General features: G+C 33.2%; 1 protein-coding gene across 1 annotated transcript in view; it reads right to left on the minus strand.

The window, feature by feature from the left end:
• The window catches only part of DYNC2H1 (dynein cytoplasmic 2 heavy chain 1), a 301,806-nt gene that overhangs the window by 116,176 nt on the left and 167,841 nt on the right, over positions 1-17,789 (minus strand). Inside the window, exons 71-76 of the mRNA XM_019665532.1 lie at positions 16,779-16,910; positions 15,578-15,650; positions 6,625-6,785; positions 5,107-5,232; positions 2,311-2,421; positions 708-863 (exon numbers count right to left, since the gene is read on the minus strand). Of these exons, the coding sequence (XP_019521077.1) occupies positions 708-863; positions 2,311-2,421; positions 5,107-5,232; positions 6,625-6,785; positions 15,578-15,650; positions 16,779-16,910 (759 nt within the window). The remainder of the gene's footprint in view (positions 1-707; positions 864-2,310; positions 2,422-5,106; positions 5,233-6,624; positions 6,786-15,577; positions 15,651-16,778; positions 16,911-17,789) is intronic.

Raw genomic sequence — 17,789 nt, forward strand, 5'->3', positions numbered from 1 at the left:
CTGGACGGCCACTCACTGCGGCTGCTGGCCGCTCACGCTGGCTGCTGGCTACACATGGTAGGTAGCCCATGGCAACCCACTGCAACAGGGGCTGCAGCCTACGCCGTCGCCGGTGACTCCCGTAAGTCCAGCTCCAGGTTGAGCTGTTCAGCATCTTAGCTGCAGAGGGCAGTGTCACTGACCCTCATATGTGGGATCCGAACCATGGCCCTCTGGTGTCCCAAGCCAGCTCTTAACCAGCGCGCCACTCGGCTGGCCCTGAATTATGTTTTGGAAGCAGAATCAATACGACTTGATAATGAATTGGGAAGGAGACTAAGGGAAAAAAAAAATCAAGTACAACTCCTAAGTTTCTAGTTTGGGGAAGTAAATGGATATCAATACCTTTCACTGAGAAGGATATATAAAGAAAAAACAGGTATGGGGAACTTTGAGAGGCCTGTGAGATCTAGAACCATAAAAATGATGCCTAACAACCACTGAGGGCTTATGATGGTTCACACATTGTTCTAAACACTTTCAGAGATGTGAACTAGGTAACTATATATAGTCCAGAAGATTAACAGAAAAGATTGAATTAGAGATATAAATTTATGAATCATGAGCCAAATTATGAAGTAATCCTAGCCATTTCTATTAATTGTAAAAATATTCTAACATAAAAAATACGTACGACTTAGAATATATCCGAGACTGATCTTACATACCTGTGGAATATAATTTCTTCTCTCTTGACATGCAGCATGAAACCATGCAAAACTGAAGAGAGCATGAGCTCGATGTATATTATCTTTTTTGCTAATTTGCTCAGGAGTCCAAGATTCATAAGTACGCATTAAATTCTTCTTCAAACCTGGAGGTGACTAAAGAACAAAAATAAACAGACATCATATTGTTTAAAATCTTAAAAATAAAATGAATCAGAATCAGTATTTAACAAATTTAAGAACATATTTTAATCAAGAAAAATTTACACCATTACCAAGTTGACTTCAATTTTATTATGATGTTACTTCAAAATGTACAAATATAAAACTAGTTTCCAACTCCTTATACCTAACAGTTTATCTCAATTATAAATCCAAAATATTTTTCGAAAAATCTGTAAACCAACAACATTCAAAATAACCAAATAAGTTTATACGATCATTTTACTGACAACGTTTCTATGGTTTCTAACATAAAAAGAATAATTCAAGTTCAGTAGTTTAAGAATGTCTGCTACAATTAAGACTGAACTCAGCACCTTGAGCTGAGCTGCCGCCCAGATGGCTCAGTGGATAGAGCATGCGCTCTCAACAACAAGGCTGCTGATTCGCCTCCCACATGGGATGGTGGCTAAGCCCACCTGCAACTAATGGAACACAGCACCCTGAGATGAGCGGCGCTACTGGACTTGCAGTTGAGCTTGTGGCGCCCTCCACAACTAATATTGAAGGACAACAACTTGGCTGTTCCCCTTCCCCAACACTGTTCCCCTCCCCTAATTCCCCAATTAAAAAAAAAAAATCTTAAAAAAATAAAAAGAATGTCTGCTACAAATAGTTATTCCTTTTATAATACTTTTCATTCTTTTTCTTAAGTAAAAACTTTTTTGGTTGAAAGTAAAAGAAAAAATATTATTCATTTACTAAGTACATATCCAAATTTATACTTTTAAAATGAAAATGTTGTGTTTTGAAACATTTACAAAAAATTATCACAGAATAGTCCAAATTTTGAGCACCATTCAATAAAACATGACACTAATAGGAAACTGAACAACCACATAAAAGTATTTTAAAAGACCCTATATTAACAATTATGCTAAATGAATAAATCATATATAATTACAGACAAAATCATACACAAATACAGACTATTTGAAAAACAATAAAATGAAAGCAATAATATGTCAAATTATGAAATAAGGCCAAAGGTATACTCTTTTCAGAGACTAAAAATAATTTCAATATTAAGTCAAGTAAATATAAACCAATAAAGCATTCAACATAAGAAATTAGAAAGAGCAAAAGCAAATACAAATTTAAGGAAAACATTAAGAAGAAAAAAGAAATAAAGAAACAGAAAATTCAGTGAAAAGACTAAAGAAAAACGTAAATAAGTATGACGCCAGTTATTTTAAAATTTGAAAGGAGAATTTCAATGCATTTTTATAAATATCATCTTATGCTATTATTTATGTATATAATACCTCATCTAAATGTATAGGGGAAATTCTGCATAATAGACGGTTGTTTACAGAGCTTTAGAAGGCATATAGAGGTTACTGCACTTACACAAATAGTGATTCGAGTTCTATCTTCTTACCTCATATGTTATCTTCAGACTTGACTGTAATAAAATAGGAGTAAAGTTGGGATGAACTTCTGCAGTGAGCCAAAGACGAAAGGTATCTTTAGGTTGAAGAGTATTCAATTCCTTGTTGATAAAAACAACAATAAAAATCAACTTAAACACTGACGCAAATTTCTGTTTTATAAATATATTATTACGAAGTAAATTTTCTTACGATATATTTCTTAAGCTTCTGATTATATGTCCTTTAAATATTCATCTTCTCTTCCTAGCTTAGTATACCAAATAAGAACTTGGACCATCAGGGCTGAACTCCAAATTCTGCCACTTATTTCTATGTGACCTTGGATTCTATGACTTACACCATTGCTACGCAAGGATGTAATAATAGTACCTATCTCATAGTATTGTGTAAACCACTTAAAACGGTGGCTGATACATAGTAAGTACAAAAGAAGTGTTAGCTGTAATTGCTATGACTAAACTACCAGTCATCTTCAGGCCTTCTGGTTCTTATAGTTTCAGCAGTTTGTGTTTCCACAAGAGTTATAAAGTGTTATCAATTCCTTTATTGACAATTTTCAATGTATTCTATTGCCTGTGATGTAAATTGAAAGCTTCGCCATACCAATTCATCTGCCCATGTTGTATGCGTTAGTCACTTACTCAAATTTTTATGCCTCTGTGTCTATAATCATCACATTCTTCTGTCTGCTACTCTCTTTAGAACCTGACAAATTCTAACTCATTTGTTAAAATGTAGTATCTTAGGGGAATATCTTCTCCAATTCTTCACTACCACAATCCCGAGCGGAATTCATTGCTGATGATATTTTGTAAATTATCTTCTAATTAGTAGTGTTAATCATACTACATATTCATTATTAATGTGGTCTGTCTCTTATGAACTAAGTTCCTAGTGAACAGGTACAAATTTTGTATGTAACCAGAACCTAGGAGTCTTTCAAGCTTTTTTCTGTACTAGGCAAGGGTCTGTAGAATGCACGAATATTAATAAGAAATATTGATAACTCTAAAAAGTATTGATAGCTCTAAAAGAGAAGTCTAAAAATTATTTTCATAATTATAATTTATGTCTGATACTAACATTCATTATAAATATGTGAAATATAGAGTTAAGATAATGAAAAAACGGCAAAAAATTGACCATAGAAACATCATCCTTGCTTAAAATTGTAAGTTATAAAATGTATCTATACCTAATAATAATTTTTAAATGTAAAATTTTTAAATGTAAAGTTTTATAATGTCAAAATGTAAAGTTTTGCCTCTGGTTAGCATGTTTTAAAAAAAAATAAGGTAAAAGAAACAATACATATGTGATATACTTGGATTTAAAACAAATTTGTAAATTTATATCCAAATAATTCATCCAAACTTTCCAAAAGAAAAGTAAAACTTTAAAATTTTTTTAAACTTTTATAATATAATTTACCCTATATACTTCAAAAGTTCTAATTAACATTTGCTTCCAAAGTAATAACTGTAATTATATTTTACATAGATTAATAGCTATCAATATGCTGTTTGGAACAAAAAGCAGGATTTAAGTATTCACAACTCTTCATTATATGCTTAAAACACATGGCTCATCAGACATGAGTTTTATATTTTCACACGTTAGTGATTTTTGCTGAAGACTGTAATAATAATGAATATTTGAATATTCACATATACTTCAGCTCCAAAATCTATATCTTCTTTTGATTATAAGAATCATCATGGTCCATCAATTAATTCACTCAGTCATTAACTCATTCATCAAAGATTTATTGATTAACTATTTTGTATAAGGTGCTATAGCTGCCAACTTATTAGGACTGCACAAATTTTCAACACATCACAACTAGGTTAGGGCCTCCCTCAATCCACTCTATTCTGTTTGGTTCTATTCTGAATAATACTTCTGTGAGATTAAATGAATTAATTATTAATTCCCCTGCTAAGGACTTCCTTTGACTCTCCATGTCCTAGGACAAAACTTCCAAGCTCTTCTGCGTGGTTCTCATAACCTAGCCCTTTCCTACACATTTAACTCCATTGCCCCACACTGTCCTGCCTAGCCCTTCCAGTATATTCAAGGCCCTTCCAGTATCTTCATTCCTTGTATTAGGCATGAACGTCTCCACCACTATGTCTCTACTTGTGCTGTTGAAATTAACCATGATAGCCCCCCTCTGCACTTGGCTAATCACATAGTGCTTCAAAGGAACATCTTGTCTTCAGAGTCATTTCTAAGTACCCAAGACCCTAGATCTTTCTTAAATAAATACTAGCCTTAAATCTAGGTTTGCATTTAAAATCTACCCAGCAATTGGTTCTATCTTAAGGTTAAAGGAAATGGTTGCTTCTGTTTACATCCTAGTTTCCTTAGCACCTAGAAGTTCTACAGTTCCTTCTCACTCCTCTACATCTTTTCTCCCCAGACAGGTACAACAGAACAAGAGAATAAAGAGCAAGTAATGTTATAAATAGATCTTCAACAATCCTTGAAAGCTTTTCACTATTTTTCTTCTGAACAAAATTCTCTAAGATTTTAATTTCTTGGCTTTCCTTACATGCTTTAAAAAAAGAGATTTTTATAGACTCCCTATTAAAAGATCCATCTTGGTTTGTACAAATGTACATATTTAAGAAGAAAATAACAGATTTTAAATGATTTCTCATCAAATACTATTTTTTTTAAATCATAAATAATGCATGACATATTTTAATACTGATGTTCCTTGTAGATTGCTGAATTGAGTATATTAGATATTATCTGCACCATTATTTATCTGAATTTACCTTTTCCAGAACCGGCAGCCAAGATACCACAAGATGTAAGTTCTTCAAACAGAGCCAGTCTCCATTGTGAGCACATTCTTTTAGCATTTGAATTGCTAAATCAGCTTGACCTTGACCCATGGCAACCTGAAAAAATAACAAAACACAAAACTAAAACAACAAATCTGATAACAATTTGTAACATATAATCAGAGTTTTCAATGTTTCATAAGAAACATCAGACTCTATATTTTCTACTTATTAAAAATGTTACCATTATAGGTTTACAAGTTATAGGACAGTATAAAGAATTATTGAATAGTCTTTTGCTCCTCATCTCACTATTTCCTGTAATTCTTACATTCTGAAACATAGATTTTTTAAAAAATGTTTTTTATAATTACAGTCTTGAATACTTTAAAATTTACTTCTAATTTCTCCAATATTGCACATATTTGGCTCCCAAGACACTTTATTGATAATTGAATACTGTCTTAATGAATATATTAATTAACATACTATAACTAGGATTGAATGAAATTCCCTAGAGATAGACTGTGAAAAACCTGAAATGAGCCTTCTGCTATTTTGCTATCTTCTATTTATAATCCTTATAACATTCTTACTTTTCATTTTTTGTTGCTGTGAAGTATTTGCTGTTTTAATCATTATTAATTATTCTCCTAATGAAAAAGGTTTATTTATTCAGTTGTCCAAACAGGGTAAATTAATTTTCAAACTTGCATACAAACTGAATTGAAAATAAAAAAGAGGTAACCTCAGGGAAAAATGGCAGTATATTAGATAAATTTTTCTGGAAAAAATTATGTATTTCTTTCATTTCGGTTTTTGCAGGTAAATATTGCTGTTATTTACTGCAAACACATCCAAATAAAATTGTTTAATTTATTCTTAAAATGTAAGCAAATACATTAGTTTCCTATTACTGCTATAACAAGTTGCCACAATTTAGAGTCTTAAAACTAGACAAATTTATTATCTTACCAGACTTCTGTAGGTTAGAAGTCCCACTGGTCTAAAATTAAGGTATTTAGTTTGAATATAAAGGTAGTACTCAAGGGCTATTTTCTTCCTGGAGGCTCTAGGAAAGAATCCATCCCTTGTCTTTTCCAGCTTCTACAAGCCACCTGGATTTCTTTGCTCATGGCCTCTTCCTTCATCTTCAAAGCCAGCAGCATAACATCTTCTCATTTTTCTGACCTCTGCTTCTGTCATCACGTCTCCTTCCTGCTCTCAGCCTCTTCTGCCTCCCTCTTATAAGGACCCTTGTGATTATATTGGGCCCACCTGATAGTCCAGGACAAGTTCTCCAAGATTAACTTAATTACATTTGCAAAATCCCTATTACCATGTGAGGTAACAAATTCACAGGCTCTGAGGATCAGCAAGTGGACACTTTAGGGGACATTATTTGGCTTACTACAACAACAACAACAAAATGTCTGTTTCACTAACAGATTCAAGTACGGTAGGAAGAGTAGCAGCTTTAGCGAAAGCAGCAGGATGAAATGTACTGACCTGGTGATAACAGTCTCCACTTCTTTCAGCATTAGCAAGTTCTTGAAGTTCCTGAGAAGGATCAGCACCCGGGGAAATAATTATCAAGATGGGTTCAATTTCTAGCGTCTCTTTGTACAAACGTTTGAGATTTAGAGGAAGTGGGGACAACTCTTTCAATCCTAAAAGATACATTGAAGAAATTAAAAAGATAAAGCAACATGAATCAGAAAAAAGTCTATTAAAACTAATGACATGATATATAATAGAGAATAAGTAACTGAATGATAATCCCATACATATTCAAGTTTTCATACTCTAAAATCATTCACATAGTAGTAATAACTAATATTTGTTGAATGCTTAAGATGTCAGACATTTTTGTAAATACTTTGTATCTATGATAGCATCTAATTATTACAATGCTATGAGTTAGGTACCCTGATTACACGTTTAACAGATGAAGAAACACACAATCAGGATGGTGGTCATAATATACAATTTTCTATCTACAGGAAAGGACTGACCCAACCATCCATCTATATAGCTTCCTGTATATAACAGAGCGTTGACTCTGTGCCATGTGTATATAGGGAATCAGATTTCCACATGATCTTGTAAACAATTTCACTGTTATTATATAGGATAAAGTTATTCCTTATGTCCATGCATTAAGAGAAGTAAAAGTGGTAACAGAATGCTTAGTTTGGAGACAGAAAAATATAGCTCTCAGTATATGTTTATTAGCTGAGTGACCCTATGCAAATCTCTAAAATGCACTGTGTCCTGGTTTCCTAAATTATAAAACAGGGATAAAACAAACCATAGGTCATTTGGGGACAAAATGGAATATAATAACAAAAATAGATTCCACTTATTTATCATCTATTCTATGCTAAGCATTATACCAGGTAGTTTATTTTATGTATAAGGAAACTTACACTCAAAGAAATCAAATGTCTTAGCCTACACTCAAAGAAATCAAAAGTCTTGTAAAAGGCACCCAGCTACTAACTGCTACAATAACTGTATTCAACACAATTCATCTGTGCTTTTTTCCCATTCTGAAGCTCTTTACAATCTAGAAAAGTCCTATACAGACAAGAAATAATAATTTTGAGATTATATTTAAATCTCTTCTACTAAATTTGAATTTCTCCATTATTAATGTATTTAGTAAATGCCTAACTAAAGAAAACTCACTTCAGTTGTTTGAATTAAGGTAAAAAGAGTATGATACAAGAGTTAAAAAAGGGAGGATTAGTGAAATGTAACAGAATGACTACAGAGACAAGAAAGGTTTTCCTATGTCCTCAAAAATAGAAACGAATAGACAATACTGCACCTCAGAAATTCTAAAATAGCAGGAAAAAGACATTCTTAAGAACTTCTGTAGCAAACACTTTAAAATATGAATTCAATGCCATAAAAATGGGCCAAAAAGGCATTTCGAGGTGACCATCCTAAAAAGACAAATTTCATATCTGAACCACTCCCTTCTATACTTCACAGCAGCAGCCCATAAGAATAAATAAGAATTTTCAAGGGCAGAAATATTCCTAATACCAGGTGAAACTTACCCCAACAGCCACTTAAAGTTGATGAATTGCTTCCAGGCATAACATACGAATTTTATTGTTAACTAAATTTAAATTGCTAACAATCATCCTATTTTAAGACCTAATGGAAAAGAATTCTTATACACTTGTGACAATGTAATAAGAAATATTTTCATTCATTCAAACATTCATTTATTTATGCATAAACTCAATAAACATTTCAGGCCAATTAAATTCACTGTTTGATAAAATGTATCAGAAGTCTTAAAAATGTACATGACCTTTGATGTTGTAATTTAAATTATAACTAATTTAAAAAATAACAGGATATGAATGTAGTACCATGTACAAATTCTTTCAATATAGCTGTTGATATTAGTTAAAAACCAGGGGAAAGACATTAAAGAGTCTGAATGAGTAATTTCTGATAGCATTTTAATGGAATTGAAGTTACAAAAATGATGATTTACTGAAAAGTAGACTACTCAATAGAATAGACAAAATGATTCCATATTGTAATGTATACACATCTATGTGTTTAAAAAGAATAGAAACGTATATGTAAAAATGTTAATAATGATTATCTCAGAATAATGGCATAACAGGTGTCTATCTTTTTATTTCTCTGTATCTTCTCATGGACTTCTAATTAGCTATATCATGTGATAAAAATATATCAAAAACATATAAAGATATTTTCATATAAAATGATTACTGACTAAAACATGTGTTTTACTTGGAAAATATATGCCAATATAGAAATTGTCTTTAAAATTTTTTAATGAAAATTGCCATATCATTTCTTAATTTAACAAATGTAAAATGTAAACTCCATGAGGGCAGGATTCATATCTGTTTTGTCCACCGTTTTGTATCCAGAGTCTAGCATATGTTCAATTATTACTTCTACAGTCAAAATTCCACAGAAGATAAATATATGTTCATTAACTCATTTCACACAACATTTCAAAGTACTGGAACATTTTTGACTAGACAAAAAATCATGAAAAATATCATAGCATTTAAGATAACATAGGTGAAGCATTCATGTTAAGTGGAATTCTATGTTAGCCATTCTGCCTACAAAGCTCCAATAAAATGTCCATTGCATTTTAAGAGTACTGAGTCTATATACATTCATTGGTTTTATTAATCCAAATAATTTTGACTCATAATACCATTAGAACTGTCAGTGTCATCATTCAAAATTATTCAGTAAAATTAAAGAGCCCAAAATGTTCATTGCATTGTGAATTATCATAGTGTTGAACTACTTATAAATCACTGGGATATTGTATTTTGACCATGCATCTGTAAAATAGATCATTTCTTTCAAAAGAACTAACAGTAAGTTAAGTAATTTAGGAGAAATGTCTATTCAAGTCCTCTACCCATTTTTTAATTGGATTGTTTGGTTTTTTGTTGTTGAGTTGTATGAGTTCCTTATATATTTTAGATATTAAACCCTTATCAGAGGTGCTGTTTGCAAAAAGTTTAGTGGTTATCAGAGGGTAAGGGGGCAAAGGGTTGGTAGATGGGAGTAAACAGAGTCAAATATATGGTGATGGAAGGAGAACTGACTCTGGGTGGTGAACACACAATGTGATGTATAGATGATGTATTACAGAATTGTACACCTGAAATCCATGTAATTTTACTAATCATTGTCACCCCAATACATTTTTTTAAAAAGTAAATAAATAAATAAATAAATAACTTAAACCTTTATTGTATTTTACTTTACTCAGATAAAATACTAAGATAATAAAAAAGAAATAATTTGAAGTTTAAAAAGGAACAAATATAACTCCAGCACTTTTCAGGTATGTAAGCAAGTAAAAGAAAGTAGAACATTAATATCAAACTCTTACAGGTGGTAGGTATAATAAATTCATTTTTCCTCATTAATCTCATCCTCCCTAACAAAGAGACTGATAAGCATTAGGTATACAAAATTATTCTTCCTTTATTGGAGAGAAAAGACTACTCTAAAAAATGTACCACAAACATCAATAAAAAGGACAATTAATAGCTACTATCTAACTGAATATACATTAACCAATTAAAACACTTTTTTAAAATGAAATAATACTCAAGTCTGGTAACAATAAAGTCAAACATTTTGTGATAGGCAGAATTCTAAGGCTAACCCTTTCAGGATTTCTATCCTTTGGTTATTCAATCAAACACTAACCTAGGCACTGCTGTGAAGAGACAGTGCTGATGTAACTAAGGTTACGGACCTGAAAATAAGGTGATCCTGAATTATCCAAGTGGACCAATTTAATCATGTAAATCTTCGAAAGCAGAAAATTTTCTCCAGCTAAAATCAAAGAGATGCAGCACAAGGGTGAAGCAGGAAAGATGAGGCCGAGGGAGAGATGAGAGAGATATGAAGCATGAGAAGGAACCAATCTGCCATTGGTGGCTTTAAAGGTGGTGGGAGGGGAAGACAAACCAAAGCATGTGAGCTGCCTCTACAAGCTGAGAAGGACTCCAAATGACAGAAATGGAAATGGGGACCTCGGTCCTATAACTGCATGGTTTGCTGAAGTCTGTGAGGAACCTGAAAGAGTTTGGAAATGGATTCTTCCCAGAGCCTCCCAATAAGAGCCCAGATGGCCCACACCTGGAGTTAGCCTTGTGTGACTTGGAGCAGAGCAACCAGATGAGCCCGCCAGACTTCTCTACAGAACTGTGAGATAATAAATGGATGTTGTTTTAAGCTGCTAATTGTGCCAATTTGTTACAGAAGCAATAGAAAATGAATACACATTTACTTATGTCCTTCCTTTCCTCTTAGACACAGACTTCATAAGACAGAGGAAGCTATGGAAACAAGGTGCACTGGATGGGTTGCTAGCAAGAATAAGGAAAGCAGGGGATTGTAAACTAGGAAAATTGCAAGGCTCAAAAGGGCTTTTTGGTGGAAAACTTTTAAGAAGTTACTGGTTCCAGTAGCTATTGCAGCACCTTCCAAGAACATGTCTTGGGAGTACCTCCATACACAAAGCATAATAGCTTGCTCAGAATAGTTAATAAAAAGAGTCAAAATTAAGTCAGAATTACAGAAGTCAGAATATTTGCATCTTGTAATTTCCATTTTTAAGAAGTAATGTATTGGGTTGTCGGAAAAGTCATGACTTATTTTTGCATCGAAAAACAGAAAAAAAAAAGCGTTATGACTTTTCCAACAACCCAACAGTAGATTTTGCTAGTAATAAGGTTTGGTTTGTAGGGGTATATTAAAGTGGCATGCCTAGAGGTTTTGAGGATTGCTCTGTTAACTTAAATCTTTAAATCGAAACTTTCATAACCACATCTTTTTAAGTAACTATTTTAAAGTTTATATATTATAATATAAAAAGGACTACAAAAACCTAATAAAAATCTTTCCATATGAATGATGCTCAAGAAATTACATTTGAAGTCAAATCTCTAAAATTTGATTAAAGAGATAAGTGCTTATAATTCTCAATTTGAGTTTTAAAACTTATTCATACAATAAAAACTCCAATTTTATATAAAACCACTTGACCAAATAAAGTCATCTAGCCATACACCAGTCCAGTATATATATAATTTTTGCTGCTTAGGTAGAGTATGGTTCTAAAAATATATTAAACTTTCAAAGCAACTGAATATGTGAATATCATGAGGTTTTACTTAATGCTGTTAAATCTTAAATGTCATGTAATCCGGCAATGAAACAGTACCATAACAGAAGTATTCCAAAGAGTTGGTAGAGGGTCAAACTACAAAGTCAATAAAACAGGTCATGTGCAATGTGACACAAGACCATTTTTAAAGACTAAATGGGTGAGAAAAGAATAGACTCTTTAAAAACTCTCTGAAAATTGCCTTTTTCTACTTAAATTTGCATCCAGTTACATAAACAGACAGTAGATATATAGGTAAGCCAGAAATATTGGGTTGTCAGAAAAGTCACGACACATTTTTGCAATGAAAAACATAGACAAAAATACGTCGTGACTTTTCCAACAACCCAATACATCAGATAGTGTTGCTATGCAGAGAATTAAAACAGGTTGATGTGCTGGGACTGATTAGATGGCCAAGAAAGATCTCCTTGAAAATGCAGTGTTTTAAGTTAACATCTGAATGATACAGAGGAGCCATCTATGAGAGAGAGAGAGAGAGAGAGAGAGAGAGAGAGAGAGGCAGGGAGGGAGAGAGAGAGGGAGGGAGAGAAACACAGAACGAACAGATAACGCAAAGGTCTTGGGCTGTTTTGCCCGCTGACACATAAGAGCTGGCAAGAAGAGGTCTGAGACGTAAGCAGAGCCCAGGCTGCGTGGGACCTTATAAGCTGATATAAGGAAAATGGATTTTATTCTAAGTGCTTTGAGAAGATTTTGGAGATTTTATGCAAAAAAACCAGGAATGATTTGGTTTAAGTTTTTAAAAGATTACATGGCTTTCTGGAGAGAAGAGATCAGAGAGGAAACAAGAAACAAAGTAGGGAGACCAATTAGGAAGGTAGCCGTTGATTTATCAAACATTTATAGTGCCTCTATGTTCCAGAAGCTGTTTAAGGCACTGGGGCACAACTGGGAACAAAATAAAATTTGTTCTCTCATTTAGCTTATATTCTAGTTGGGAGACAAACAATTAATAAATTAATAATAATGTCAGATGGTGATAATTGTTAAGGGGAAAATAAACAAAGTAAAGGAGGATATAGAGAGCTGAGGGAAGAATATGTTATTTTTATACAGTGTGTTCAGGGAAATCTTCACTGAAAAGATGTCATTTGAGCGGAGAAGTGATACAGATAACTGAGGGTAGAGCTCTCTTGGAAGAAGGAATAGCAAAGACTAAGGTTTTGGGATTGTAGAAACACACTTGAAGCACTAGAAGAACAGGAAAAAGACTATTATAGTTGGGAAAGATGGATCAGAGTGAGAGTGGTAGATTGTATCTGAGGGGGAGTAAAGGACCAGAAGTGGTAAGAGTGTAAAACATTGTAAGGATTTAGAAAGATAAGATGCCATCAGGAGAGTTTGAACAGAGGAGTGATATGACGTAACATGTTGGAAAAGGCACTCTGGCTACTGTGTTAAGAATAAACTGGAATGGGAGGTGGGAGAAGAAGTCTAAATGGTAGTAATCTTGCTCATATGATAGTGGCTTGAAAAAAGTGGTAGATGGCAGTGAAGGTGTGAGAAGTGATGGGATTCAGATATATTCTGAAGATAGAGCCAAAGCTATGGCAGTAACTAAAGTGCAAGATGATGGTAGTTTGGATTAGGTTTGTAGTAATGACAAAAAGTAAATGAATTCAGAGTAAACTTTAGAGTTGGAATTAAAATGATTTGCTGGTAGATTGTGTATATGAAGTACAGGAAACAGAAAAAGGATTACTATTGGGTTTTTGGTTTGAGCAACTGAGTGGACGCTAGTACAGAAAAAATCAAAAGTTCTGTATTGGTCATATTAAATTTGTGATGTAACGTTCATATAAAACATCCAATAAGCATGTGGATATATGTGTCTATGTAATTCTAAGAAGAAGTCAGGGATAGAAATAAGAGATAAAAGAGTAATTTAACGATGACATTAAAGCCAAGGACTGGGTGAGGTTACCTAGAGAGGAAATGTACAATAATGAAAGAAGGGAAAACAGAACAAGACTGCAGTGGACTGAAGACTACTCCAACATTTAGAAGACATGCAGAAAAGCAGCCAGTAAAGGAAAGTGAAAAGGAACCCGAAAAGGGCTGAGGTATGAAAGAAGAAATACAATAATCAAAAGAAGAAAGTGGAGAATGTTTAAAGAAGGAAGAATAAACTTTATCGAGGTATCAGATAAGACAAAAGCAGGGATAGCAATATGGAAGAAGACATTATTAACCTTAACAAGAGCAATCTTGTGGAACTTTAGAGATGGAAGTCCAAATAGAGTGAGTTAAAGACAGAATAGGATTTGAGGAAATGGGTTACTCTAGTCTGATTACGGACATACTTTCAGCATGTTTTGCTGCAGAAGGAAATAAAGAAATAGGAAAAAAAAAAAGAAAAAGAAACAGGATGAGAGTGACAGGAATAGGGTCACAGGAGGCATTTTTAAGACAGGTGATACTAAAATGTTTGTACACTGACAGAAATTATCCAGTAAAGAAGGTGATATTGATAGTGCAGGAGAAGAGGATAATGGTAGGAACACACACACACACACACACACACACACACACACACACACACACACACACACACACAGCAAAAGGGTTGGCTTTTAGTTGGAAAAAGGGCATTCATTCACAATAATAGAAGGGAAAGCAGAATGAATATGACTACCAATGCAGGTAGTAGGTAGATTTGTTAAGAAATGAAGAATTTACTTTACTAATTTTATTTTCTCAAAATTGCTAGCAAAAGGCTACTTCAATCTGCTAACTTAAGTGGTAAATATGGGGATAGTTGATTTTCAAATTTATGATATGCTTACTAGTATACAGTTATTACCCAGTATGTGTTTATAGTTGGCAACATGATAAATTCTTTAGTTACAAAATAAAGCATGCTCATAAGCATTTTTTAACATGGACAATGTCTTTGTTCATGTTAGGCTTACTTGATTGAAATGTACGTAAGTTACAATTAATAAAAAGCAATTTCAGCATAAAATTTCATATACATATGTATAGAAAAATTAAATAGAAATAAAAGATTTCCATAAAAAATTGTCAGCATACTATTTTAACTATGTCAGACTTTTCATTTCCAATATGTTTCTAAAACCTCCTGCGGTTTAGAATAGTGAAGATCTATTATTCTTGGATGACTCTATGCTTCAATTAAAATACTTTTCATAATCTTTCCTTTTAACATAGTTTTTCCAAATTTTCTTGTACAAATGGAAATATGGTATAGTTTATTATTTCCAAATGAGTAATAACGTTTAGTTCTTCAGATAAGAATATCTGAAAGACTTAAAAAATGTATTACACAGTTTGTTTACGATCTGAAGACACACAAATTTTCATTTGTTGTTTTAAATAGAGCAAAAGAACTCATTTTGAAGGCTTTTTTCCCTAAGATTATGGTAGCTGTATGTTTTACATTACCTAAATCAAACATTTGATTCTCTGCTTTAAACTCTAAATCTTGGACAAATGTCTAAATGTCTAAAGTGGTTTCATAAGAAAATTTTTAAAATTTCAAACACCTTTACTAAATACAGGATGTCAATTATGCCTCAAACTTAATGCATTAAGTATGGTCATATCCAACACAAAGAATTATATTTTTAAACCAGGTAGAGATTGTAAAATATGTAAAATGAAAAAAAAAGTCATATAATCTTCTAAACTCAGATCAGCATAAAATAACATGTAAATTAAAAACAAATAATTCAGGTTGGTGGTCTAGTTCTAGAAAAGCATTACACTTACCCAGAGTTTTACATGCAAATAGAGCCATGGCACTTTGCAATCTGTCTGGCCTGAGAGCCTGCACCACAAGAACCTGAAAATAAAGTTCAGGGTATTTTTAAATAATAATGTTCCCACAATATTATTGTTAACTAAATAATAGTTAATGTTAATTAATTAAACAAATGTTTATTAAAATATGTGAATATTAATCACTGTTACACAATATTTACTATGCCTCAAATTGACACAATAGGTATACATAATACAAAGACACATCTTTAATAGTGAAAATATTACTAAGATTCATTTATTTCCTCAAACATATCATCAAAAGTAAACATCAGGGGCCGGCCGAATGGCTCAGTTGGTTAAGAGCTCGCTCAAGAGTTTGAGCTCTGAGCAACAGCGGCTCGATTCCCAGCCCGAGCTGAGCAGCCGCTGAGCTGCCAACAGGTAGCAGGATGGCTCAGCTAAAAAAAAAAAAAAAAGTAAACATCAGCATGTTATGGTCAGAGGATTAGCTATTTCTTCAGGATCTAATAAGTTGCCAAATGCCAGGAAAAAATTGGTAGGTAGGTTAGGCTCTTCTGATGACAGCAAAAGAGGCCCAAAAATCTCACCTAAAATTTTCAAATCAGTGTATATATTTTCAAATAAAGGGTTTTTTGTTGTTGTTGTTGTTGTTTGTTTGTTTTTTAAACATACTTGGTAAAACAGAATTCACCAAGGAGATACAACGGGGACAGAACCACTTCCAGGAAATGGAAGGGTCACTTCTCCAGTACCAACTCCTATAGAGCTTTTCAATTCTAAGCCTTTTGCCTCCCCCAAAAGACTGATTAGGACCCATCAGTAGATTTCATCATTCTATTTTGAAATAGAGTGGGAAAAAAATTCCCCTTTTCCTCACCATGAGATGTCTTCCTTAGATAGAACCGTGCAAAATGAGTGAAGAACCTATACAATCCATACCTTAATTTCTTTCTGTAAGACATTTGCTCTATTGCAAAATCACCTTTGGGTCAGAGGGAGTAAGAAAAGCTACAGTGGGAAATTTGACAGTGATTTCACTGTCTGGATAAGATGACAAAAGCAGAAAAGCCCTTCCCCACATGTGCCACATTAAGATTACGAGACACCCAAAGGCAGAGCTTTCATTTAAATGGCTTCTGAATGAAAAGAGAAACATTAAATACTTCTATGTATTTAGATAACTTACCTGGTGAAATAAGGAAACCTTCTTTGCAAGACTAGGTGGAAACTCCTGCTCACACACTGAATTATGATAAAAAGTATGCCACAGAGCTACATCTTCAAAGCAGAGGATCTGATAAAGACTAGGGAGAGCAATCTAAAAAATAAAAATAACTCATATATAGTGAGCTATAAACCAACATAAGTATATATGTATTACTAAAAAAGGAAATGGAAACCAATTATTGATAAGTAATTACTTGTTTTCTACTTTATGTTGACTTACCTAATCATTTCTAGGTCAGAAATATGATGGTAGACTTATTCAATCAAGAATTCCATTTGTTTGTCCACTCATTATTTTAATTTGTTCAACAAAAATAAGTATTTAACGAAAGTTAAAAGAAGAGGCAGACATAACAAATCATTTTGTATCAGTAAGGTAGGTACTATGATATAGGAATGTTCAAGATATATGCTGATAGAAAAGATAAAATGGGGAAATTGGGCAAAGGGTCATAAAGGAGGTAATGCTTTGGATGAGTCCTAAAAAATAGACATATGACAGTAAAAACAGTCAAAGGGCATTCCAGGCAGAGGGAATAGGGAAATGAGCAAATACAAGAAATTTTGAGGGAATGCACTGGAAGTAAAACTGAAGACGCAAGTAAGGAGATCACAGATCATCTTATATGTTATCCAAAAAACACTATGTACCGTATTTCCCCATGTATAAGACGCAACCTTTTTCGAAAAATTTGGGGTCTAAAAACTGGGTGCATCTTATACAGTGGTTGTAGATTTTTAAATTTGCATTTCCTACTTTTTCGCGCTTGTTGTCTTTGCTCTCACTGTTTCGCACTTGTTACCGGTATATTACAGTAGGTTACGTTTTGCCACGTTCTGCCCAGGAATGGCTCAAAAAAGATTTTTGTACAGTGCTGAAATTCAAGTTAGAAGTGATTCAGTTTGTGGGCCGGCCAAGTGGCTCAGTTGGTTAAGAGCTCGCTCAAGAGTTTGAGCTCTGAGCAACAGC

Source organism: Hipposideros armiger, unplaced genomic scaffold, assembly GCF_001890085.2.
Source record: "Hipposideros armiger isolate ML-2016 unplaced genomic scaffold, ASM189008v1 scaffold_446, whole genome shotgun sequence".
Lineage (NCBI taxonomy): Eukaryota > Metazoa > Chordata > Mammalia > Chiroptera > Hipposideridae > Hipposideros > Hipposideros armiger.